Source organism: Oncorhynchus masou, chromosome 15 (genome assembly GCF_036934945.1).
Source record: "Oncorhynchus masou masou isolate Uvic2021 chromosome 15, UVic_Omas_1.1, whole genome shotgun sequence".
NCBI classification, from domain to species: domain Eukaryota; kingdom Metazoa; phylum Chordata; class Actinopteri; order Salmoniformes; family Salmonidae; genus Oncorhynchus; species Oncorhynchus masou.
Genome location: NC_088226.1, coordinates 24,301,237 through 24,328,949, shown reverse-complemented (window position 1 = coordinate 24,328,949; position 27,713 = coordinate 24,301,237). Strand labels below are relative to the sequence as shown.

The 27,713-nt window shown below is 43.3% G+C and overlaps 1 protein-coding gene across 1 annotated transcript in view; it reads left to right on the top strand.

The window, feature by feature from the left end:
- Nucleotides 1-7,963: 7,963 nt before the first annotated feature.
- Nucleotides 7,964-27,713, top strand: part of mmp25a (matrix metallopeptidase 25a) — a 38,673-nt gene continuing 18,923 nt past the window's right edge. The window contains 2 exon segments of the mRNA XM_064988796.1: nucleotides 7,964-8,743; nucleotides 10,884-11,031. Coding sequence (XP_064844868.1) covers nucleotides 8,587-8,743; nucleotides 10,884-11,031 — 305 coding nt within the window. The 5' untranslated portion in view covers nucleotides 7,964-8,586.

The window sequence follows — 27,713 nt, the reverse complement described above, 5'->3', positions numbered from 1 at the left end:
TTACGCTGATCTTCATGCTGAGCCACAGTCTGTAGCCTTCTCAGAAGACCCTGCGATGGAACTTTTTAAGTTTGTGCTTTTATAATAACCAATGTATGTGTTCATGCAAGTGACTTATTGAACAAATCCTCACTATCAGTATCTGCAATTTGGCGGTTACGCCAAGAACCTTGCTTTGAGAAAGGGATATCACAGGGCCTCAGCTTAGAGAGAAGAAGCCTCTCGAGGTATTTGTCTGTCACATGCCTGACCCAGTATTGGTCAGTCACATGAAGGAAGCAAACATTTATTATGAATGATGAATAAGCTAAATCATGCAAATATAACTTGTCTGTATAGAAGAGAACTAACGGGACTTCCCCGGGTAGAGCTTCTGATCAGCATGTGTACTTGGTGCATTGAATTGGTTGGAACCTCCCCAGCGTGCTGATCAAAAAAATGTTCATTTAAAATTGACTGTGTCCCTGTGTTAGAAATTATTAATTTAAGATTGACTTAGTGTCCCTGTGTAGAATTTCCACAATATCCCCTACACATTCATTACCTATAATACATCTGCTATTTTAGTTATAAATTAATCAGTATTTTCTCAGCAATTTGAGGGTTTTCTGTTTAAATGTTACTCCAGAATCACTATGATAAATATAAATAAAAAAGTATATATATATTGAGTGTATTATACAAAAGCTGAGATTTACTTTTAAGTTTAGTGCAGGAATACAGGTGATATTAAAAAATTGACACAGACAGGGTGGCATGCTGTGAACCAAGAGGTTGTGAGTTCAAATCTCAGGTAATAACATGTTGAATAGTATTTACTGTATAAATAAACATACACAGTGCCAAACTGTGTCAAATATTTGAGTGGAGAACACTGTGGCTATTTTCTGATGTTCTGGAGACATCCTAACAACTTTTTGTTGGCAGTGCCTCATGTAAAAATGTGAATACATGTGAAAATATTATCAGCTATTCCAAAACCACATGTTTTCACATGTGCAAAACATGGGAATTTCACTTGTGAAATGTGATTTTCGTAAGTCTGTACTGTGCTGCAATACACACACGCACTGTAAGTAAGCATTGTTAGTCTTACACTTGTTGTTTACAAATCCGATTTGATTTCACACACACATTCACCAGCTTAACTTGACACATTGGTTGATGTGTGATTTCATTGTTTTGATGTAATTGTACCATTTGTCAGAATGCCTGTGTTCTCCAGAAGACAACATTTACAATATCACCCTGTGCTGCTTCAAAATCTGAGATTTAGAAAGTGGAGCCCTTTTTAATAATTGGAAAAATAACTCCCTGAGTGTATTATTTACAGCAATTTACAAACACTGCACCCCAATCTGTGGAACAGTGTTTCTTGATGTCCAAAATGAGGGAAGCAACTGTAATGTTCTGTGAATACCAGTAGGTGGCTGTAGAGGCACGACATTAGTGATGCGCGAGTTAGCTGGGTTTTTTTCAATTGCTTATAACCCATCCGCAACACGACTAGCCTATTTGTGATAAAGTAACATTCTGAGTTACGCAACAGCCCCTCCCCCACTAATATAGAAAATGCACTGTAGGCTAGTCAAAGATGGTGGAATGATTTTTGGACAGGGCGTGTAGGATTTATTTTGCCTGATTTAGATTTGTTTCTGCTTATAATTTCTGAGATTTTGTTTGGCTATTTGTTAGTCAACTTGTCTATAATTAGATACATGCAGCTTCTCTTCTGTTATATGTTGCGCCAGAAGAGTAAATAATCCCTTTCTCACCAGAATGTCATTAATGAATCGAATGAATGCTTCAATCTAGTTGAAATCGGTAAAAAGTTTCTATGCTTCTTTTTGCAGAGCAAATAAGTTTATTTACCAGAGAGAAAATAACTCAACAACAAAAAAAACGGAATAATATTTTATATTTTTTTCAGTGCAAAATGTCAAAATTACCGGTTGTAAAGGAAATAGAAAACTGCTTGGATACATATTTTATTTGGTTGAAAAACTATCCGCTTTTATCATGCTGATAAAGATAACATCTCTAAAGATTGTATCTACATTCACATTCTCGCACATTCGCATTCTCTCAAGATGAAAACTGAAAGAATGAAATCATATTTCTCCATTCCTGTTCCTGAGTAAAAATGTTGCCTACATTTGGTGTATCCTTTTACTGCAAGAAATGCTTAACTCTGCAAAAATTAATATTAAAGGAAAATTCCACCTCAAATCTTTTGGTATTTGTTTCATTAGTCCATTGTTGACTTAGTCCCATTTTTGTGTGTTGCTTATCAGCAATCAAGTTGTCAAGATTTGTAACTTTCAAAATACAGAAATGATCCAGTATGATGCATTTTGCATCATATGATGCTGCGTTTTGCTTTCTGTAAAGATCAGTGAATAGAACATTATCTTCACACAAGATCAGAAGATCAAGAAAACTGATTTGACGTGTATCAGATTGCATAGTAAACCTCAAATGATCAGAACAGGAGTTAAGTAAACCTCAAATGATCAGAACAGGAGTTAAGAAAAGCATGGAATGCCTGGAGCTGTTTTGCATCACCCCTCCATAGAACAAAAATATAATCAATATACCGTTGCCAAATAATGATGTTAGGCATGAAAACATTTTTCAGAGGATTGAAAATATTGTTTCTCCATGTAACCCACATACAAATTAGCATAGTTAGGAGCCATGGGGGATCCCATAGCAGTACTCTTCGTCTGAATTACGAAATCATTTAGAAACATGAAATATTCATGTATGAGTACTATTTCAGCCAATGTTATAATGGAAGGTAGTTCATTAGGGTCACGTTGCAGAAGAAAATGTTCCATAGCTTCATTGGCGCCATCGTGTGGAATATTTGTGTATAACGACTCAACATCAAAAGTAACTAACAATGTATTCTCAGGGAGAGGATCAAGAGATTCAATGATAGAGATCATATTGCTGGTGTCCTTTACAACGGAGGGGAGCTGTTCTGCGAGTGGTCGAATAAAAAAAGTCAACAAAAGTAGATAGAGGGGCCGTTACTGCATCAATGCCCGCTACAATAGGGCGCCCTGGAGGTTTTGTAACATTCTTGTGTAATTTCGGCAAAGTGTAGAAAGTGGCAATTTTAGGGTTGTTGTATAGCCAAAAAGTCATGTTCTTTTTTGGTTATCTGATCAGAACTTAAATACCCATCTAGGACAGTAAAGATAGTATTCTGAAATTGGGAAGTAGGGTAACTTCTGAGTTTCTTGTAAAAGGTGTTGTCAAGCAGCTGTCTGTCACTCATGTACATAAACTGTCCTATCCATGAGCACAACCGACCCACCCTTATCAGCAGGACGAACCACTATAAGCCTATCTTCTTCCTATAACCCTGTACCTCAGCTTCTTTCTTCTGTATATTAAGCTATGTTTTCCATCCAATAGATGCACACGGGGCGGCAGGGTAGCCTAGTGGTTAGAGTGTTGGACTAGTAACCAAAAGATTGCAAGTTCAAATCCCCAAGGTACAAATCTGTTGTTCTGCCCCTGAACAGGCAGTTAACCCACTGTTCCTAGGCTGTCATTGAAAATAAGAATTTGTTCTTAACTGACTAATGTTTTGTTCTTAACTGACTAGTAAAATAAAGGTAAAATAAAAGGATGGTATTGAAGGGAAAGTTGGGAATTTGAACAATGAAAACAATTTCCAATTCTTGGAAGTATTACTGAAATAGTTTTTCATTATTCATTTGAAGAGGCACCGCCGTCTTTCAAATCCGCTGTGTGGGAACATTTTGGATTCAGCGTTCAATACGATGACGAGGGTAAGAAGACCATAAACAAACAAAGTACAGTCTGCAAGCATTGCTTTGACACTGTCGGCTACTTGAGTGGAAACACTTCTAACATGATGTCGTTTAACGTAAACTCACCCCATTCCTACAAATGTGCGCAACCGCAACATTCAAACGAGGCTACAAAGAAAACTAATGGGACTGTGTTGACGTCAGAATCGGGGGTGTGAACTAGGTTTCTATTCAAGCATTGATCGAGATAGTAATGGCTCTATACTATTGGAGAAAAGTTGAAAAAACGGACCCTCCGTTACATCGTGACCATGCCATAACGTACAGCACGCATAAAGCAACATTTTCTGTCTTACAATCTCTCTCCACCAGGTGTATGTAGCACTTCTCTCATCATTTAAAAACAAGAAATGGACATTGACGGGGGTAAGGGGGGATACCTAGTCATTTTGTTCTTCATCATTGCATGCGATCATCATTCTTAAAGCCGCTGTTTACTTCTAAGATCACTTCAACACCGCCCTAAAACCCTGATTAAAATTCAACACAAACCTTCAAATATGTATGTAATGACACATTATATAAACTCTTTATAGTGTTTTATTTACATTGTAGAGGCGATAAGTTGGACAGATCGAGTGAAAAAAAGCAATTTCCCCACACAACATCTCTCCTTCTCACTATCACGCATTAGTTTCGCTTCCCCACCCGCCATCTTTAAAAATACCGACGGGGCTCATTGCCTGCTTGAATTATGCAGAAATGGGCAGCGTTTAGGTCATGTAATTGATTCTGTTGGAAAGGGGAGAAATTGTGCTTTACAATGGTATTGACATTACAGTTGATCTGGAAGTATTACGTTTTTGGGGCGCTAAAATAAGGGCAATTGAACGGACCAAGGCGATGTAGGAGTTTATGTTACGTCGCCATCACCCGGTCGTATCCCTTGCAGGTGGAGTTGGAGCAAGGAGAGTCTACTCGTTAGCGAAAACACAACAATCTCTCGCTGCTGCCTTCCAACAACAAAACATAAAGAAATAACAAAAGCAGTGGGAGTATTCATAGCCAAACATTGTATTGCCTATACAAGTATGTACCCTGTTAATTTAAAATAGAGAAGGGAAAGCACCTACAGGTTGTCAAAGCTAAGAAGCACTTTTAATTTGAACGTTTTTCTCCCCTTGACTCCCCTAGCCAGTCATGCTGCCATTTTCTGAATGGAAAGTTTTATGTGTCTATAGGAAAAATAAAGAGTTCATTGTTTAAAGGGGGATGTGTTTTTTAATTTTTTTCAATTAAATATAAAGATACCGTACCGTTACCGTGGGCCACAAACCGTGATACATACCGATCCGTGGGCCCACTGTACTGTTGCATCCCTAATACACACACATACACACTGCTGTGTTCTAGAGTCAGTCGTATAGGAGGTTGTTTTTTTATCCCTAAACACAGCACACCAAACCATCAGGTCACCTGCTCGAGAGTTCAGTAAGGTACAGTACATGGAAATTCAATTATGTGCATAAAGGTGGTTGATTCTGGTTCCAATTAAAATGTTCCATTTGTGTTCTAGAATAAGATATTAAATACAAACACACATGCAGACTGGCCTAATTAACTTAGATTTTTCATTTGGTTGTCTGGTGTGCTGTTGCCAAATTTCTGCCCCGCTAGAGCTGCTCCAGTCAAGTGTAAGTGCTGTTATTGTGAAGTGGAAATGTCTAGGAGCAACAACGGCTCAGCCACAAAGTGATAGGCCACACAAGCTCCCGGAATGGGACCACCGAGTGCTGAAATGGGTAGCGCGTAAATATCATCTGTCCTCGGGTGCAACACTCACTACCGAGTTCCAAACTGCCTCTGGAAGCAACATCAGCACAACAACTGTTCATCTGGAGCTTCATGAAATAGGTTTCCATGGCCGATTTGCCGCACACAAGCCTAATATCACCATGCGCAATGCCAAGCTTCGGTGAAGTGGTGTAAACTCACTGCCATTGGACTATGGAGCAATGGAAACACATTCTCTGGCGTGATGAATCACGCTTCACCATCTGGCAGTCCGACAGACAAATCTGGGTTTGGTATTTTATTAGGATCCCAATTAGCTGTTGCAAAAGCAGCAGCTACTCTTCTTGGGGTTCACATAAAACATAATACAGAATGACATAATACAAAACATTAATAGACAAGAACAGCTCAAGGACAGAACTACATATTTTTTTAAAGGCACACATAGCCTACATATCAATGCATACACAGAAACTATTTAGGTCAAATAGGGGAGAGGCGTTTTGCCATAAGGTTTTGCTTTATCTGTTTTTTTTTCCAACCAAATTTGCTGTTTATTTGAGCAATATGAGATGCTAGGAGAACGCTACCTGCCCAAATGCATAGTTGCAACTGTAAAGTTTGGTGGAGGAATAGTGGTTTTGGGCTGTTTTCATGGGTTCCAGTGAAGGGAAATCTTAACGCTACAGCGTACAATGACATTCTAGGCGATTCTGTACTTCCAGCTTTATGGTAACAGTTTGGGGAATGCCATTTCCTGTTTCAGAATGACAATGCCCCCGTGCACAAGGCAAAGTCTACACAGAAATGGTTTGATGAGATCAGTGTGGAAGAACTTGACTGGCCTGCAGAGAGCCCCGACTTCAACCCCATCAAACACTTTTGGGATGAATTGGAATGCCAACTGTGAGCCAGTCCTAATCACCCAACATCAGTGCCCGACCTCACTAATGCACTTGTGGTTGAATGGAAGCAAGTCCCTGCAGCAATGTTCCAACATCTAGTGGAAAGCCTTCGCAGAAGAGTGGAGGCTGTAATAGCAGGAAAGGGGGGGCCAATTCCATAATAACCCATGATTTTCGAATTAGATGTTTGACAAGCAGGTGTCCACATACTTTCGGTCATGTAGTGTATGTATTGCATTCTTTCTTTCCGTAAATCCCCAGCTGTCTTCCTCTGTTTTAATCTTCCTCATAAACATCCTCTAACTAATCTATTTTTATAAACACAATACTCAACAGGTTGGAATTCTCCCCGGGGGGTGTCAAACATCAGCCCCAGCAAACAGGAAGGAGTGGAACCCACTGTTTCAGGACCTCAACCCCCCCCCCCCACTTTCCATACTTCGCCCCCATTCATATCCTCTCTCAGACCCTCTATTGATTATTTCTTACATTCCATCCCTCCTCTCTCCTTCATCTCGTCTGGCCCTTTACAGTGGTGACACAAAAAGATACACATCTCTCTGCTTTGAATGAAAAATATGTGGTGAATACTGTTACCGTCTGTGTTGTGGGTTCTGCTGAACTCATGCGGGTATGTGTATGACACAGGGTCAGTTCTCTTGCCGGTTTGCCGTCGCCTCTGTACGCCGATGACATCATCGTTTGGCATCAATTTGGACATACTCTATGAAGACGTTTGTACTCTTGAACTTATCATCCCCGGATCAGAGTCGGAGTATGGGTTTGATGCAGTGTGGGACAGCTCCTTTTCAGGATGGGGTATATAGAGCAATATACAGGACAAGCTGTTTACATGTCCACCTTCTAAACAAGTGCTCTGCAGAGTGAGAGGGAAACAAAAAAAAGTGTATGTGTGTGTGTGTTTACCAGAATGGAGTGGATGAGAAAATGAACCCAGAGAAAAAGAGTGGGGTGGGGCTGCTGACTATAAGTGCATCCTATTGATCTATACAGTGTGTCCATCCATGCGCAGGCCCAGCCTAGTCTCAGGGGATGTTCCAAGTGAAAAACAGACCGAGACAGAGCTCTGCTAAATAAGCATCTTCAACTATTCTGAGGAACTGTTCTCCCCATCTCTGCTTACTCAGGAAAAAGGTTGTTTATATCTATTTATTTATTTATTTGATTCATCAGAGTTATCCAGAGAGCTGCAAAGGTTTCAGGTTGAGTCAAGCATTTGACTGCTCAAGTGGTCACACACTCTGTGGAATGAAACGGACATCCTGTGTAGCCCATCTTTACGAGAGGTCGTGGTGAGCAAAAGCATTTTCAGGTTAGTTATGTGTTATCATCGTCTGCTCTTGGTGAGCGGAGCAGGGCTCCTTCTAACAATCTCCATCGGGCTGTGTGCCCCAACGGCTGACCAGTACTCTCGTGGAGTGGTAAGTAGGAAACCCTACACGCTTCTTCCAGTCCGGTAATGACAGCCAATTTAATAACCTTCATTATTCGCATTTATGACATTCCCTCAGATTCATATGACATGTGAGATGTACACATTAGATATTAAATACGTTTTCATACAATAGGCATTGTTCGAATATCCAGATTGGCATACTATGTTCAATGCTAGTATTGGGACTCTACTAATGATCTACACTAGATCCATACTGCCATTTGCATTGAATTATTTGACTGTGGTGTTGCCCATAAATGTTATGTTTCAGTTATGTGTTTTAAACGTAAAGAAAAGCTCATGGTAGTTGTGTGTTTTAAACAAAAGAAAAGCTCATTGGACTCAAATGTGGTCAGGCTAATGTTTAACAATAAATTGCATATAGTGGTGCATGTTTACAATATTCCTTGGAACTGAGGCCAGTGTATATGCATACTGGAGATAGTTTCACAGTGTGTGTGTGTGTGTGTGTGTGTGTGTGTGTGTGTGTGTGTGTGTGTGTGTGTGTACAAAGTGCGTGTATGGTATCGTTCTTGAGCTGTCTTTTTCCACAAACATTTGTGTTTCTTCCATATGTGCAAACACACTTAATCACTACTTATTCTGTAATATATCAAGGAATTAGGAATCACTCTGTGCATGTATGTGTGTCTCTCTCTCTATGGAGGACTGGCTGAGTCGGTATGGGTACCTTCCCCCTCCGGACCCCCTCACAGAGAGGCTCCAGACCAGGGAGGGCATCCAGAAAGCTCTCCGCCAGATGCAGAGGTTTGCTGGGCTAGAGGAGACAGGAACACTGGGTAAACTCTTTAGCATACTTTTGCAACCCTGAGTCTATGTTTAATTGGAGAGAAAAAAACGTGTTTTATTGCTAAATGGACAAAATACCTAAATGTTATTAAACAAAATAGTTTAAAAAAAATGTTTTATTCAAATATACAGTGCCTTGCGAAAGTATTCGGCCCCCTTGAACTTTGTGACTTTGTGAATTTTTCAAAAACTGAAAAATTGGGCGTGCAAAATTATTCAGCCCCTTTACTTTCAGTGCAGCAAACTCTCTCCAGAAGTTCAGTGAGGATCTCTGAATGATCCAATGTTGACCTAAATGACTAATGATGATAAATACAATCCACCTGTGTGTAATCAAGTCTCCGTATAAATGCACCTGCACTGTGATAGTCTCAGAGGTCCGTTAAAAGTGCAGAGAGCATCATGAAGAACAAGGAACACACCAGGCAGGTCCGAGATACTGTTGTGAAGAAGTTTAAAGCCGGATTTGGATACAAAAAGATTTCCCAAGCTTTAAACATCCCAAGGAGCACTGTGCAAGCGATAATATTGAAATGGAAGGAGTATCAGACCACTGCCAATCTACCATGACCTGGCCGTCCCTCTAAACTTTCAGCTCATACAAGGAGAAGACTGATCAGAGATGCAGCCAAGAGGCCCATGATCACTCTGGATGAACTGCAGAGATCTACAGCTGAGGTGGGAGACTCTGTCCATAGGACAACAATCAGTCGTATATTGCACAAATCTGGCCTTTATGGAAGAGTGGCAAGAAGAAAGCCATTTCTTAAAGATATCCATAAAAGTGTCATTTAAAGTTTGCCACAAGCCACCTGGGAGACACACCAAACATGTGGAAGAAGGTGCTCTGGTCAGATGAAACCAAAATTGAACTTTTTGGCAACAATGCAAAACGTTATGTTTGGCGTAAAAGCAACACAGCTCATCACCCTGAACACACCATACCCACTGTCAAACATGGTGGTGGCAGCATCATGGTTTGGGCCTGCTTTTCTTCAGCAGGGACAGGGAAGATGGTTAAAATTGATGGGAAGATGGATGGAGCCAAATACAGGACCATTCTGGAAGAAAACCTGATGGAGTCTGCAAAAGACCTGAGCCTGGGACGGAGATTTGTCTTCCAACAAGACAATGATCCAAAACATAAAGCAAAATCTACATTGGAATGGTTAAAAAATAAACATATCCAGGTGTTAGAATGGCCAAGTCAAAGTCCAGACCTGAATCCAATCGAGAATCTGTGGAAAGAACTGAAAACTGCTGTTCACAAATGCTCTCCATCCAACCTCACCGAGCTCGAGCTGTTTTGCAAGGAGGAATGGGAAAAAAATTCAGTCTCTCGATGTGCAAAACTGATAGACATACCCCAAGCGACTTACAGCTGTAATCGCAGCAAAAGGTGGCGCTACAAAGTATTAACTTAAGGGGGCTGAATAATTTTGCACGCCCAATTTTTCAGTTTTTGATTTGTTAAAAAAGTTTGAAATATCCAATAAATGTCGTTCCACTTCATGATTGTGTCCCATTTGTTGTTGATTCTTCACAAAAAAATACAGTTTTATATCTTTATGTTTAAAGCCTGAAATGTGGCAAAAGGTCGCAAAGTTCAAGGGGGCCGAATACTTTCGCAAAGCACTGTATATATCGGACTGCACAGTGAAGGAAAAGTAGCCAACAAGTGCTCAGAATACGTGTGACCTCCTTCAAGACTGTTGGAAAAGCATTCCAGGAGAAGCTGGTTGAGAGAATGTCTAGAGTGTGCAAAGCTGTCATCAAGGCAAAGGGTGGCTATTTGAAGAAACTCATCTCGACACTTCTTTGGTTACTACATGATTCCATATGTGTTCTTTCATAGTTGATGTCTTCACTATTATTCTACAATGTAGAAAATAGTCAAAATAAAGAAAAACCCTTGAATGAGTAGATGTTCTAAAACTTTTGACCAGTAGTGTGTGTGTATAATATATGCATATATATATATATATAGAGTGAGCCTGGATAACTTCATCTTTGTTTCTCAACCCTAACTGTTATTGTACACACTGATGAAAGAATAGAATATAATTATAAAAATATGAATGTCCTCTATCTCTCCCCCTCTCTCTGCCACCCCCCCCCCCCCTCCCTCAGACCATGCTACTCTTTCTTTGATGAAGACCCCTCGCTGTTCCCTGCCTGACATTGTCGGAACGGAAGACCTGAGGAAGAGAAGGAGGAAGAGGAAAAAGAGATATGCTTTGACCGGGCTGAGCTGGAAAAAGAATGATATCACCTGGAGGTATGATGTCGCTGAAAAATACTAGTTATAAACTTGTTGGTTTGAGCTCTGAATGCCATGGTATATCAGACCGTATACCACAGGTATGACAATAAATTACTGTTTACTGTTCTAATTACGTTGGTAACCGGTTTATAATAGCAATAAGGCATCTCGGGGGTTTGTGGTATATGGCCAATAGACCAAGGCTAATGGCTGCATCCAGGCACTCTTTGTTGCGCCGTGCATATTAACAGCCCCTCGCCGTGATATATTGGCAATATACTACACCTCCTCTGGTTTTATTGCTCAATTATACACCATGTTTTTTGACAATGTCTAGAACACAAGTTACCAGATTCTGAATGAACTTAGTTACCAGATTTCGAAACAACTCAGTTACCAGCTGTTTACGTGGCACATACTAGGCCATAATAATCTCCACTCGATTTAACATTTAAAAAACAGACGTGCTAGTTAAAAAGCTAAGATTTAAAGTGGGCTTCTTTTTTTAGAAATGGGTCTTGCCTGTCCCTAAATAGCAAGAGGCCAATTGTACAGTACATTCAACTTTCCTGCCAGTTCTTGACTATTGTGACACCATTTACCAGAATGCAGCAGCCATTACTCATAAACCTTTGGAAGCCATCTACCATAGTGCCCTTCATTTTATCACAGGTGACTGATTTAATGCTCATCACTGTATCCTGTATCAAAAGGTTGGCTGGTCCAAAAGAGATGTTTATTAAAATCCCATAGATCACTTCATTACTTCCTTTTTGTTTCCAAAGCTCTACTACTAAGCTTCCGAATTACCTAACTTGTTAAAATACAAAATCATGAGATACCAAACCCGTTCACAGAATTGGTTAACTCTTGAGGTTCCTCAGGTCCTCACCAAACTAGGATAATCCTCTTTTAGTTTTAATACACCTCATTGCTGGAACCAACTACAAAATACATTAGAATTGGATGTTCTGGTACAGCTCGGTAATTTAATATTGCTTGGGGACATTCTTACTGAAGAATGTACGTTTTTCTAGAATATTTGTGTTGTGCTGTATTTTGTTTTACATTGTATCATATTTTCATTGATTTTGTCTAATGAATTGTACTGTTGTAAATGCAGGCAGAGCCATTTACCGGGGTTTGAGTTTCAGTGAGTTCCGGAAAGAGAGGAATCTACGAACACATAGCCTATTAGCTATACAATTGTAATGTTATACCCCTAAAAGGGTGGAAATATGATTCATTATTCACAATGACACACAGAATCAGCAACTGTTCAGTCAGTTGTAAAGATGAATTGTATAAAATCATCAACCCTTCACATAGTTATTTTCTCAAATTACATAGCGTTGACGTTTCTATTCCTAGGCATTACTAATCAAGCTCCGCACAAACAGGCATCAATGGAGCACACAGTCATTGCATTATCACATTCACATTAAATATTAGAATATTAAGATTTTGTATTAATATCAGCGATGTAGTGGTAAAACAAAGTGGGTAATTCGTAAACTATAAACTCCAGTGGGCGATTGAGATAAGACGAACATCCATCGATACGTATTATACATTTTTAGAATGTATTTTTGCATTTTCAATTAATTTGAATGTAAACCTATAGGGAATATAGGCTATGTGGAGATGTTCATATTGAAACATATATTCTTTTTTTAAAGTTCCTAATAGGGGTGTATCAGTTCACCAAACCCACGTATCAGTAGGTATTGTGGTTTTACGTTCACAGTTCGGTTTTGGTACAGCGGGAAAACAATGTTCAGCATTCACAATGTTCCTTGCATTGTCTGCTCTGACCGGATTGTTATATTGGGCAATGTAGGGCCCTCGAGTGGCACAGCGGTCTAAGGCACTGCATCTCAGTGCTAGCGGCGTCACTACAGACAACCTGGTTCGATTCCAGTCTGTATCACAACCGGCTGTGATTGGGAGTCCCATAGGGTGGCGCCCAATTGGCCCAGCGTCGTCCGGGTTTGGCCAGTGTAGGCCGTCATTGTAAATAAGAATGTGTTCTTAACTGATTTGCCTAGTTAAATAAGGTATAAAAAAAGTAACGCTTTCACTCTGATGCTGTGTTTTTAATCATGTGCGAGGTGGAAATGTACCGGTAGTGAATTTGTAAATACCAGTTGGATGCATTCATGTGATTTGATTGACTAATGGCCAACAAGCTGTGTCAATCATAAACTAAAAGTACAGCTTTCAAGCTTGTAAACAAATTATAGAGTTTAAAAACCATGAATATATTTTTTTTTATAAATAGGTAATGCATTTACAGTGCCTTCAAAGTATTTTGTGGGTTAAAATTGATTAAATTGAGATTGTGTCACTGGTCTACACAAAATACCACATAATGTAAAAGTTGAATTATGTTTTTAGAACTTTTTACAAATTAATACAACATTTGAAGCTAAAAGTCAATAAATATTCAACTCCTTTCTTATGGCAAGCCTGAAGAAGTTCAGGAGTAAACATGTGCTTACAAAGCCACATAATAAGTTGAATGAACTCATTCTGTTTACAATAATAGTGTTTAACACGTTTTTTGAATGAATACCTCATTTCTGTACCCCACGCATAAAATTCTGTAAGGTTCCTCAGTTGAGCAGTGAATTTCTAACACAGATTCAACTACAAAGACTAGGGAGGTTTTCCAATACCTCGCAAAGAAGGGCCTCAATTGGTAGGTGGGTAAAAATAAAATAAAAAGCAGACATTGAATATCCCTTTGAGCATGGTGAAGTTATTAATTACACTTTGGATGGTGGATCAATACACCCAGTTACTACAAAGATACAGTCGTCCTTCCTAACTCAGGTGCCAAAGAGGAAGGAAACCGTGAGTTAGTTACTCCACAATACTAACCTAAATTACAGAGTGAAAAGAAGGAAGCCTGTACAGAATAAAAATATTCCAAAACATACATCCTGTTTGCAATAAGGCACTAAATAAATGTACTTTATGTCCTGAATAAAAAGTGTTATGTTTGAGGCAAATCCAATCCAACACAACACATCACTAAGTACCCCTCTTCATATTTTCAAGAATGGTGGTGGCTGCATCATGTCATGGGTATGCTTATTATCGGCAAGGAATAGGGAGTTTTTATAGGATAAAAATAAATTAAATAGAACTAAGCACAGGCAAAATTCTAGAGGAAAACCTGGTTGTCTGCTTTCCAATAGACACTGGGAGACATTCACCTTTCAGTAGGACAATAACATAAAACACTGGAATTGCTTACCAAGACGACATTAATTGTTCCTGAGTGGCCTAGTTACAGCTTTGACTTGAATTGACTTGAAAGTCTACAGCAAGACTTGAAAATGGCTGTCTAGCTATGATCAACAACCAACTTGACAGAGCTAGAAGCAACTATTTGTCCAATGCCGTTGTAATCTACTGGGAATCCAAAATCTTTATCAACTTGCTCTTTCATAGTGTAATGTTTTACACATTCAAAAGTCTCTCAGGCTATCACACAATGTTATGCAAATGAGTTGCTGTATGTGAGGATGCTGGAGCATGCTGAGGGAGAGTCTTTGGTGAGGCGATTGTGCGGCGGGTCAGTGCTGGGGTGCACTGTCTATGTTCATCCAAATAAATTACCACTTGGTTATTTATGGGAACTCAGTGTCCGAGGACTGTTTACGCTAGTCAAACTACGTGTGATTTTTGTTGGCTTTACAGGCTCGTTCCAAATTGGTGGCAATGGTGGGATCTGCACGTCAACTAGCTAACAACTTATGAGCTTGGCTAATTTTAGCTGGTTATAGCTGCATTGGAAAATGGAGGGAAAAGTTGAACAACCCGGGAACCGCAATCAACAACCATTGACCGACCGACAGCCGGTGGTGGATCAGCCGGGTGCCATGGACAGTCGGATTGACCAGCCAGTGTTCATGTCAGAATCTTTTGAGGGGAAAGAAGATGAATGGACTGTTTGGATTGAACAATTTGAGTTAGCAGCGCAAGTGAATGGATGGTGAGCGGTAGATCGTTTGAACTTTCTCATGCTGTTGCTGAGGGGAAATGAGCAGAGATTTTGTAGTACTTTACCTCAGGATACCAAGAATGATTAGAACAGTGTGAAAGTGACTTTGCAGAGGCATTTTGAGCCACCGGCACATGCTGACTGGAATCATGCATTTCTTTCAGGACAGAAAAGGTAAAGTCGTTGAGTGCATTCATGACTTTGGGCATGATTTAAGCAGGCTAGCTTCAAAGGCTTATCCAGATTATAGCACGAGCGCACGTAATTTGCTGGCACAAGATGTTTTATTACACACATTGGCTGCAGTGATCTGTGTATGCACCTGCGCAAGGAAGTACCAAAAACGTTGGAAGAGGCCATTAGTATTGCTACAGAGCTTGATCAGATAAAGCAGCTAGAAATGCTGGAAAGTGAAGACACTGCACAATAAAAAAATGTGTGGGACAAGCAAGGTAACTCTGCCTCCAGTTGGAGAGAATGTCAGAGTTCCAAAAGAGATGTTTGAGTCATTGTGTGAGAGCGTTGCACAGTTGCGGACTAAGGTGCAGTATTTGGCAGCCACATCAGAGGCGGACATACCAAAGCAGCAGAGGGTCTTCTACAGTAGCAACGGCAAACGCCATGGGAGGATACAGACCGGACCAGGGAGATGGAGATCTAGCTTCCCCGGGAGCGACAGAGGATGACCTACGTCGACCAATAGCAGGGCCTTCTCGAAATGCCATTGCACATGAAAAAACTGTCCTTTCCTTTTCCATGTCAGCACAGCATCGGCTTCAACTACATGCACAGCTGACCAGTCCACAGCGAGAATTAGAATCAAGTGTGGTGGAGAGTGGGGCTTACCTGGAGTGCAAATTTGCTGACTCAGTATGAGGTCATGGTGGACTCAGGGTCCAGGTTTCCATGGAACATGAACAGGCATGGAGAAATGCTACTGGAGATAAGTGGTACATTGCAACCATACCAAAGCATGGTTAAACCTCTCTGGGATATGTGGGACGCTGACGTCATAAGCCAGAGAAAATGCAGAGCGCCAAATTCAAATAAATTCATATAAAAATACAATTTTCATGAAATCACACATGTAAGATACCAAATTAAAGCTACACGTGTTGTGAATCCAGACAAGATGTCAGATTTCAAAAAGGCTTTTCGCTGAAAGCAAACGATGCTATTATCTGAGCATAGTACCATAGTAAACAAAAGAGAGAACATTTCAACCCTGCAGGCGTGACACAAACTGCAGAAATAAAAATATAAATCCATGCCTTACCTTTGACGAGCTTCTTCTGTTGGCACTCCAATATGTCCCATAAACATCACAAATGGTCCTTTTGTTCGATTAATTCCGTCCGTATATATCCACAATGTCCATTTATTTGGCGCGTTTGATCCAGAAAAACACCGGTTCCAACTTGCGCAAATCTCAAAAGTTACCTGTAAACTTTGCCAAAACATTTCAAACTACTTTTGTAATACAACTTTAGGTATTTTTAAAGTAAATAATCAATATAATTGAAGATGGGATGATCTGTGTTCAATACAGGAAGACAACAAACTCAAGCATGCTTCCTGGTCTTGCGCCTCTATCAAACAGTACACATGATGTGACACTTGTTCAAGATGGCCGTACTTCTTCATTACACAAAGGAATCACCTCAACCAATTTCTAAAGACGGGTGACATCCAGTGGAAGCGGTAGGAACTGCAAGCAAGTCCCTTAGAAATCTGGAATCCCAATGAAAACTCATTGAAAAGAGAGTGACCTCAAAAAGCAAAAAATCTGAATGGTTTGTCCTCTGGGTTTCGCCTGCTACATAAATTCTGTTATACTCACAGATATGATTCAAACAGTTTTAGAAACTAGAGTGTTTTCTATCCAAATCTACTAATAATATGCATATTTTATCTTCTGTGGGTAAGTAGCAGGCAGTTGAAATTGGGCATGCTTTTCATCCAAAATTCCAAATGATGCCCCCTATCCTAGAGAAGTTTTTTAAAGTAGCAAATGGATAGTTTCTCTCAGTCTTGGAGACCTGGTCCACAGTCATGAACATTGAATCTGACCTGGGATTTTGTCGTTGCTAGCAACGCAGACCAGTGTGTACTGATAGAGACAGACTTTCTGGTAAAATATGGGGCTGTACTTGACGTGAAAAAGAAAACACGTTGTTTTGGGGAAGCAGATTCCCTTGATTTTCAGGGGAGTGGCAGGGGGAATGTGTTAAGTGGTGTTGATGAATGGCACGAATATCCCCTCCAGAAGTGGAATGTTTATAACTGGTAAAGTTGAGGGTACAGTAAACAATGACAAAACTGAGGGTCTTCTTGATCCCTGCGTTAGTCACTGATACAAGTAACCTGTTGGTATTGTCATGGAAATTCTACACTTAAATTAATAATTATTTATTATCAGCGCGCTGGAGATGTTCCAACCAACTCAATGCACCAAGTACACATGTCGATCAGGAGCTCTCCTGGGGCAGTCTTGTTAGTTATCTTATATAGATTGCAGCCAGCTAACTGCGATGCAGCTGAGAGCTGTAAAAGGAAATGGTGGGGACGTATGTGGGAATGTTTAACACTGGTGATTTTGACTTGGGCTGCACTAAACTAGTCCAGCATAGGATTGACACAGGGGACACCAGGCCTATCAAACGAGCATTGAGGCGGGTGCTTGTTCATCTGCAAGCAGAGTTTTACAAGCATTTGCAGGATATGTTAGAAAGGGGAATAGTTAACCCATCCAGCAGTCCATAGGCAGCACCAGTGGTGTTAGTAAGAAAGAAGGACGGCTCAATCAGGTTCTGTGCGGATCACAGAAGGTTAAATGAGAACACTGAAAGATGCTTATCTATTTCCCATGATCGATGAGACCTTGGACTTGCTTTCCGGTGCTCAGTGGTTTTCCACTTTAGACTTTGCCAGTGGTTACTGGCAAGTCGAGATGCACCCCGAGGATCGTTGCAAAACTGATTTTATGACAATGAGAGGACTTTTCGAGTTCCAGATAATGGGGTTTGGGTTGACAAATGCTCCAAGCAGCTTCCAGGGTCTCATGGACCTGGTTTTTTGGCTGATTTACAGTGGACAACATGTTTGGTGTACTTAGACAACATCATAGTGTTTGGTCGTACATTCCAAGAGCATGTGAAGTGTTTAGACAAGGTTTGGATCATGCAGGACTTAAGGTGAAGCCATCTAAGTGCCATTTGTTCAGGTCACAGGTGAGCTACCTGGGATACATCATCTCGGCTGATAGAATGTCGACTGACCTCATGAAAACAGAGACAAAATCTTTTTACGCCTGGCGTCATACTACAGGTGGTTCATACCAGATTTTGCAGCTATGGCGGAGCCTTTGTACAGTTTGACAGATAAGGGGGAAATGTTTGAGTGTAACGCAGTGTATGAAGTTGCCTTTAACAAATTAAATTCCAAGTTTAACACATCCCCCATACTTGCTTTCCCTGGCCCAAATCTAGATTTCATAATGGATACTGACGCATGTGACCCAGGCATAGGGGCAGTCCTCTCCTAGAAACACGAGGGCAGAGAGAGAGAGTAGTAGCATATGCCAGTCGGTCACTGTCAAAACAGGAGAGGAAGTATTCACCTACCAAGAAGGAGCTTCTTGCTGTGGTAGTGTTTCTTAAACATTTCAGACAGTTTTTGCTGGGGAGGAAATGTATAATGAGAACTGATCACAGCTCACTGAAGTGGCTGAGTAACTTCAAACAACCTGAGGAACAGTTGGCTCGATGGTTAGAGAAATTGGATCAGTTTGACAATGATATTGTCCACAGGCCAGAGAGACTGCACAGTAATGCAGATGGTGTGTCACACAACACACACAGAGATTGTAGACACAGCTGACTCACAGGAGGCCACTGCCTCCTGTAGGCTATGTGAGTCACACATAGCCTGCAAGCCACTGATGCAGACCTTTGGAACATCTACATTTTAAAAGTCTAATTAATCCATGTAATATAGCCTACACCTTCACAATAAATACCATTATTTCAGAAGAAAAGAATAGCATACATTGAGTTGTCCTGATGTGGTTATGCCAAACACCTGTGGGCTACACTAGTTAATTTAGCAAACAAGATTTGCTTAGAATTCATGTGGCATTATTTTATAGTATGAAGAAAACAATTGAACAAATATTTCCTCCAAAGGATTTGAGAGAGTGCGCACATACGGCTATTCTGTGTTGAGCGGTTAACAAAGAATTAGGTTGTCACATGAGATGATGCTGGAGAGACGAAGCAGGTACGGGGAGTAAAACATTTAATAAAGACGGACATGGAACGAGACAGGAACAGCGTCAGCAAACTAATAAGAAAGACCAAAAACAATACAATGCAGTAGCAGGTAACAGAGCTGGGGAACTGACAAATATAGGGGAGGTAATTAACGCTGATGCACGTGACGAGGGAAGGCAAGTGTGCGTGATGCAGGGCAACCTGGCGCCCTCAAGCTCCAGGGGGAGGGAAGAGCAGGAGCAGACGTGACAGTACCTCCCCCTCTTGGGGCGCCACCCGGCGTCCCACCTGGGCGAACTGGCCGAGACATGAGTGCTGGGCAAGCCGGTTGGGGCGTGGAAGCCTGATGAACCGGCAGGAGCGTGAGAGACGTGACATTGCGAGCTCACAGAACAGAGCTCCGGGCAGCCGAGCGGAAATGGAGGAAAACTCGCCTCCCTGCGGACCTGGCATCCTTTCACTCCCTCCTCTCTACATTTTCCTCCTCTGTCTCTGCTGCTAAAGCCACTTTCTACCACTCTAAATTCCAAGCATCTGCCTCTAACCCTAGGAAGCTCTTTGCCACCTTCTCCTCCCTCCTGAATCCTCCTCCCCCTCCCCCCCCCCTCCTCCCTCTCTGCAGATGACTTCGTCAACCATTTTGAAAAGAAGGTCGACGACATCCGATCCTCGTTTGCTAAGTCAAACGACACCGCTGGTTCTGCTCACACTGCCCTACCCTGTGCTCTGACCTCTTTCTCCCCTCTCTCTCCAGATGAAATCTCGCTTCTTGTGACGGCCGGCCGCCCAACAACCTGCCCGCTCGACCCTATCCCCTCCTCTCTTCTCCAGACCATTTCCGGAGACCTTCTCCCTTACCTCACCTCGCTCATCAACTCATCCCTGACCGCTGGCTACGTCCCTTCCGTCTTCAAGAGAGCGAGAGTTGCACCCCTTCTGAAAAAACCTACACTCGATCCCTCCGATGTCAACAACTACAGACCAGTATCCCTTCTTTCTTTTCTCTCCAAAACTCTTGAACGTGCCGTCCTTGGCCAGCTCTCCCGCTATCTCTCTCAGAATGACCTTCTTGATCCAAATCAGTCAGGTTTCAAGACTAGTCATTCAACTGAGACTGCTCTTCTCTGCATCACGGAGGCGCTCCGCACTGCTAAAGCTAACTCTCTCCCTCTGCTCTCATCCTTCTAGACCTATCGGCTGCCTTCGATACTGTGAACCATCAGATCCTCCTCTCCACCCTCTCCGAGTTGGGCATCTCCGGCGCGGCCCACGCTTGGATTGCGTCCTACCTGACAGGTCGCTCCTACCAGGTGGCGTGGCGAGAATCTGTCTCCTCGCCACGCGCTCTCACCACTGGTGTCCCCCAGGGCTCTGTTCTAGGCCCTCTCCTATTCTCGCTATACACCAAGTCACTTGGCTCTGTCATAACCTCACATGGTCTCTCCTATCATTGCTATGCAGACGACACACAATTAATCTTCTCCTTTCCCCTTCTGATGACCAGGTGGCGAATCGCATCTCTGCATGTCTGGCAGACATATCAGTGTGGATGACGGATCACCACCTCAAGCTGAACCTCGGCAAGACGGAGCTGCTCTTCCTCCCGGGGAAGGACTGCCCGTTCCATGATCTCGCCATCACGGTTGACAACTCCATTGTGTCCTCCTCCCAGAGCGCTAAGAACCTTGGCGTGATCCTGGACAACACCCTGTCGTTCTCAACCAACATCATGGCGGTGGCCCGTTCCTGTAGGTTCATGCTCTACAACATCCGCAGAGTACGACCCTGCCTCACACAGGAAGCGGCGCAGGTCCTAATCCAGGCACTTGTCATCTCCCGTCTGGATTACTGCAACTCGCTGTTGGCTGGGCTCCCTGCCTGTGCCATTAAACCCCTACAACTCATCCAGAACGCCGCAGCCCGTCTGGTGTTCAACCTTCCCAAGTTCTCTCACGTCACCCCGCTCCTCCGCTCTCTCCACTGGCTTCCAGTTGAAGCTCGCATCCGCTACAAGACCATGGTGCTTGCCTACGGAGCTGTGAGGGGAACGGCACCGCAGTACCTCCAGGCTCTGATCAGGCCCTACACCCAAGCAAGGGCACTGCGTTCATCCACCTCTGGCCTGCTCGCCTCCCTACCATTGAGGAAGTACAGTTCCCGCTCAGCCCAGTCAAAACTGTTCGCTGCTCTGGCCCCCCAATGGTGGAACAAACTCCCTCACGACGCCAGGACAGCGGAGTCAATCACCACCTTCCGGAGACACCTGAAACCCCACCTCTTCAAGGAATACCTAGGATAGGATAAGTAATCCGTCTCACCACCCCCCTTAATGATTTAGATGCACTATTGTAAAGTGGCTGTCCCACTGGATGTCAGAAGGTGAATTCACCAATTTGTAAGTCGCTCTGGATAAGAGCGTCTGCTAAATGACTTAAATGTAATGTGACAGGCATGGGAGCCTGACGATCCGGCTGAGGCAAGATGCCTGTCGATCCCGCTGCAGAGAGAGAGAGAGCCCGATGATCCGGTGGAGAGTGACATGGGATGGGAAGCTGCCGAGCCAACTGAGGCAAGGAAACCTCTCGAGCCACCCAGGGCGTGGAAGCCCGACAGGCTGGCTTAGGCAACCCCGGTTCCATCGGCAGCGGAATCCACCCCGACGTCACCAAAAAACTCCTGGACCGGCTGGGCGAACAAGAACTGACGATCTGGCTGAGGCCCAACGTGGGATGGGCGCCATCCGAGCCAACCAGGGCAAGGAACTCTCGAGCCAGCTAGGACACGGAAGCCCGACGAGCTGGCTAGGCACCCCCGGTTCCATCGGTGGTGACCCAGATGCCACCGATGCCACCATAGCAACCGGAACGCCAGTACTCTTGCTTTGTATGTAGGCTACTGCATTCTGTCACATGAGATGACGCTGGAGAGACGAAGCAGGTACGGGGAGTAAAATGGACATGGAACGAGACAGGAAGAGCGTCAGCAAACTAATACGAAAGAAAAAAAACAATACAGTGCAGCCGCGGGGAACAGAGGGAGGAAATTAACAGGTGACAAGTGAGTCCAGGTGAGTCCAATAACGCTGATGCACATGACGAGGGAAGGCAGGTGTGCGTGATGGATGGCAGGAGTGCGTGATGCAGGACAACCTGGTGCCCTCAAGCACCAGGGGTGGGAAGAATGGGAGCAGACGTGACATAGGAACTCCTAATATGCTTAATTTAGAGTTATTAATATAACTTTAGTTGTTCTACAAACATTGGGCTTTGTTTTGATTTTTAAGACTTGAAAAAAGTCACTTGAAAGGCATGAGCTCTGCTTTGTTTTTTTTTGCGCAGGCTGTAAACACTCCAATAGTCTCTCATTCACAATTTGACAAGCACTTGATAATGCCTCAAATTTCACGGCGGCATCGCCTTTGTTGTCGTAATGCACCCTATGAAAAATACATGTTTTTTGCGGCCTGGAGTGATGCATTGTGCCCTTGCATTGTGCATTGTGTCCTGCGCAATCCGAAGTGCCTCTCACTCAAATGGCTCTCCGACACGTGATCAGGTCTTTCTCACAGGCTACAAGTGAAGACATACACACCGGGGACGTCCTTATCCAATTCCGAGGTGTATATTGAAGATACTGGAAGAACTGTCTATCATTTACTTATCGTCAGCCAACAAGATGAGTAGGTCTAACGTACAGCAAAAGCACTAGCCTACTGTCCCCCATAGTACAAAAGTTGACCCTATTGTGCGATAAATAAATATTCCAAACATAGTCTGGGACAGTTGTGGGGTTCAATAGATCCCAAATTAATATAGCCACAAGCATTTTGTTTTGTGGCTGACGCAATAGATCAGAACGTTTAGCTTAAAATGTTGATAAACTATGAGGCTATTTCTTCACATTATAAGCGCAGCAATGCACACATGGCAGTAGGCTATAAGCGTGAATGTTCCATTAGCGAGAAAACACCATTATCAAAAGTGACCACAAATGAGATTATGCGCATAATGCTCTCATTATAAAGTTGCATTTTTATGGTGAAAATGATCTTTCCCTAACTTGAAACTCATGCCCTGCTTATGTAAGTCAGTTAGGCTTTAAACCCCTTGTAAAGCGGATTAATGTGATTAATTTTAAGAAGTTATTTGGCCACATATAGGCCCATGGGCTCGGCTACATGAGGTGTGCGAATATGAATTTAAAAAGTTTAGGGGAAAAAAGCAGTCTTATGCTGGGCATCATTCAAGCGATAATATATAATTCATATAACACAGGGCGAGACCCAGATGCAGACACAGGAGGCAGATGGTCAGAGTCTCTGATATTTATTAGAATACAAGGGGCAGGCAGGTCGAGGACAGGCAGAAATTCATTAACCAGGTCAGAGTCCAAAAGGTACACAGTGCAGGTGCATTTATACGGAGACTTGATTACACACAGGTGGATTGTATTTGTCATCATTAGTCATTTAGGTCAACATTGGATCATTCAGAGATCCTCACTGAACTTCTGGAGAGAGTTTGCTGCACTGAAAGTAAAGGGGCTGAATACTTTTGCACGCCCAATTTTTCAGTTTTTGATTTGTTAAAAAAGTTTGAAATATCCAATAAATGTCGTTCCACTTCATGATTGTATCCCACTTGTTGTTGATTCTTCACAAAAAAATACAGTTTTATATCTTTATGTTTGAAGCCTGAAATGTGGCAAAAGGTCGCAAAGTTCAAGGGGGCCAAATACTTTCGCAAGGCACTGTATACTAAATAATATATGTGTGAAATTGGTTTTGATTTAGCATGGACCATTATCATGCACCTGTCTCAACAGGGTCGGCGGGAAAAATATGCACGTAAATAGCAAATGGCATTTTTTATGACATCACAAAATAACAACCAAAATGACATTAGTGTTCTTTAGATCACCTCCGACCATTCCCCACGTTCTATGTTCAAAATATTGTTCCAGTATTCGCTTTAGAACGTATGAGAGTTTCGGCGGGAAAAGTCTGTTGAAACATTGGCACATTCCTTGAATTTGGAGAGTGAGACCTGAATCTTCTACCTTGATTTACAACAGGGTGTGAGTTAACCCCCATCAGTTTCCTCCTCCCCCTTCTGCGGGTGAAAGGGCATGTGGTTGCAGTCATTCATTGCAAACCTGATCTGACCTATATGGAACTGAACAGGACAGTCATGACAAGATAAACAATGTGCTTAATATTAGGAAAGTTGAGAAAAAAATATAGTATGCCTAGAAAGCTGAATGGATCCTCCTTTTTTTAGTAGGGGCTATCACTCTGTTTTTTTGCGCAGTTGCATAGCCTATAGAAATATTGCACAACATGACCTTATGGGCTCTCATTAAGTGTTTGATTAGATTTTTGAAGACATTTGCATTGATGTCAGAGTGATTAGAGGGACAATAGATTGCTGAGTACCAAGCAGTTAGCAAGTTTGATCAGCTACTAATCACCATCAGCAGCATCAGAGCTTGGAGAAGCCTAATTACCGTGACTAAACAGTCACATGGAATTTGACTGCCTTCATGACTTGTGACCGCCGGTGTGGTGGTAATATGGTCACCGCAACAGCCCTAGTTGCACCAGATGAGCTCGTACATAGATACTTACCTTCCGTCTGGCCACTCTACCATAAAGGCTTGATTGGTGGAGTGCTGCAGAGATGGTTGTTCTTCTGGAAGGTTCTTCCATCTCCACAGAGGAATGCTGGAGCTCTGTCAGAGTGACCATCGGGAGCATACATACTCTTTTCATACATACTCCAATAATGGTATTTTAATTTTAACAAAACAAAAACCCCAAACAAAACCTCAGGGGAGCATCTTCCCTCCCCGTCACCCTACAAAATACCTTTCCCTATCTCCCCGTCCCTAATCTATCCCCTTACAAATCTAAATGACACCCAGCCCTAAACCCCCTTTCACCTCTCCCGAGCAGCATGCTGCCCCCACTTCCTCTCCTCCCTCTTCATCCTGCCCCTCAAATCTCCTTCCACCCTCCTCACTATCCCTTCCACCCCACAATCTCTCCCTGTCTTCACCATGTTCTGCCTGGCTTTCCACAGCCCCCTTTTAAAGAGACTCATGAGAAGCCAGAGCAGAAACCTGTCCCTATCCGTCCCTCTCGCTCTCCCTACACCTCTCTCTAACCTGGCCCACGTCAATACAAAATCCCCCCTTACCAAACCTGACAACACACAGTCCCAAAAGACATGGCGCACAGTCTCCTCCCTGCCACAAGAGGATCTTGGACAGGTGGGGGATTGCACCAAACTATACCGGTACATGATGGAACGTACCGGCAAGCACTTATGGAGGCTCAACCAATTCAGGTCCTTGAGCCTGTTGTCCAGACCCCGCGCCTGCACTCCCTCCCAGACCACCTCCGAGATGCCCACTACAGGCGCCGGACTCCCTGCCTTTCTGACCTCCTTGTACAGGTGCCTGTGATCTAAACCTACTCGGGCAACTTCAACCTCAGGGTGCGCACGCAGCCACTTGGCCGCATGACCAAAGTGCCACAGCAGCTGTTCCGCCCGAGGACCCGTGTTAGACCACACCATTACGCTTCTCGCCTGATACGAGAAGAACACCCGCAGGAGGTAACCGGACGGGTGTATCACTGGATGAGCAAGCTCCGTTAACAAGAAAGAAACAAAAATTGCGTCCAGCTTGAGGGGGAAATGTGGTACCCCCCTACCTCCCTCACCGATGGGACAGAGCATGCGTGCCCTGGCGACCCACTCGCACCTGCCACTCCACATGAACTGAAACACAAGCCTCACTAGAGGCCTCCTCAGACAAGCTGGCAATGGGTAGATGTACGCCAAATACAAAAGAGATGGCAACACATCCACCTTTAGGACCAGGACTTTGCCCATAAAAGAAAAATACCTAGCCTTCCACATTGCTAGCTTCCTCTGTACCACGGCCAATCGCACCCTCCTCTTCATTCTCTTCTTTGGTGATGGCGGCAGTGGAGAGATACCACCCTCCCCCCCCCGCCAGCTCCTCCACCATACCCCTCATCTCTTCCACCATGTCACTTTCCCCCCAGTCCACTTGCTCTTCCACCGTCTCCTTCTCCACCACCCCTCCCTCGCTTTCTTCTCTCTCATGCTCCTCCACTCGGTTGCCTTCTTCCGCCGCTTTTCCTGGTTCTCCTACTCCCGTGCCTTCCGTTTCCTTCTCTCTTCCATCCTCCGCTTCTTGCTCCTCCTCCTTCCTTGCCGCCTTCCCCCCTGGACCTGTACTCTGGTCATGAGGCATGCTTCCTTCCCCTCTTCTTCTTCCCCCATCCCCCACTCCAGCTCCCCCCCAGCCGCAGACACGTATGACCTCTGACGAGTCGGGCACCCCCGCCACAGGTGTGCTGACGAGCCACACCCGTGGCACGTCTTAGGCTCGTCACAATCCTTCGCCTCGTGCTACCCAGATCCACAAAATCTGCATTTTCTTGTGCTGCACGAGGCTAAGATGTGGCCGTAGGCCATACAGCGCCTGCAAAATGGGGGCTGACGTGCATAAAACAACGTCCTCCTGTCAGCCCCTAGGGAGAACATGGATGGAGGTAGCCACCATGTCCCTTTGGGTCCTCCCTGAGGAGGGCCTGGAAGCCTCTCCTCCCATTCCAAAACCCAAGGGAGTCTTTGAGGTGCCTTGCTGAGGAGACGTTATCCATGTATCTCCCCAGTAAGGCCCTCACCTCTTCGTCCTTAACGTATGGGTTGTACATGTTGACAGTTACAACCCTAAAGTTGTTCCTCGCCAGGCTTGTTATTTCGTAATGGCTCATCGGCCTCTCACCTCCCATTGCTCTTGCTCTTCTCAGGATATCATCATGTTTCTCCTCTGTATTTAGTGCCACGTCGTATGCTCCCTCCAACGAGTTGCCTTGGAAACAAAACACGTCCTTCACCGTCAGCTTTAGAATCCCCATCAATATTATCCTTCCAAAAGTTTCCCGTCCTAAAGGCTCCAACTCCTTTTCCTTCCAAGCAAACCGAATCGTGTTGGCCAGCCCAATCCCAGGGACCGACCGTGTTGATGTATTTTGCACCATCTCCGCAAGGAGAATGGCGCTCGTTCTCTTCTCTTCCAAAACAAGGAAAAAAGAAAAACCAAAGTAACTGAGCCTATCTGGTGCAACAAACACAGAGACAGGAACAGTCACCCACAAACACACAGTGAAACCCAGGCTACCTAAGTATGATTCTCAATCAGAGACAACTAATGACACCTGCCTCTGATTGAGAACCATACTAGGCCGAAACATAGAAATACCCAAATCATAGAAAAACAAACATAGACTGCCCACCCAACTCATGCCCTGACCATACTAAATAATGACAAAACAAAGGAAATAAAGGTCAGAACGTGACAGCATCTGAGCTCAATTT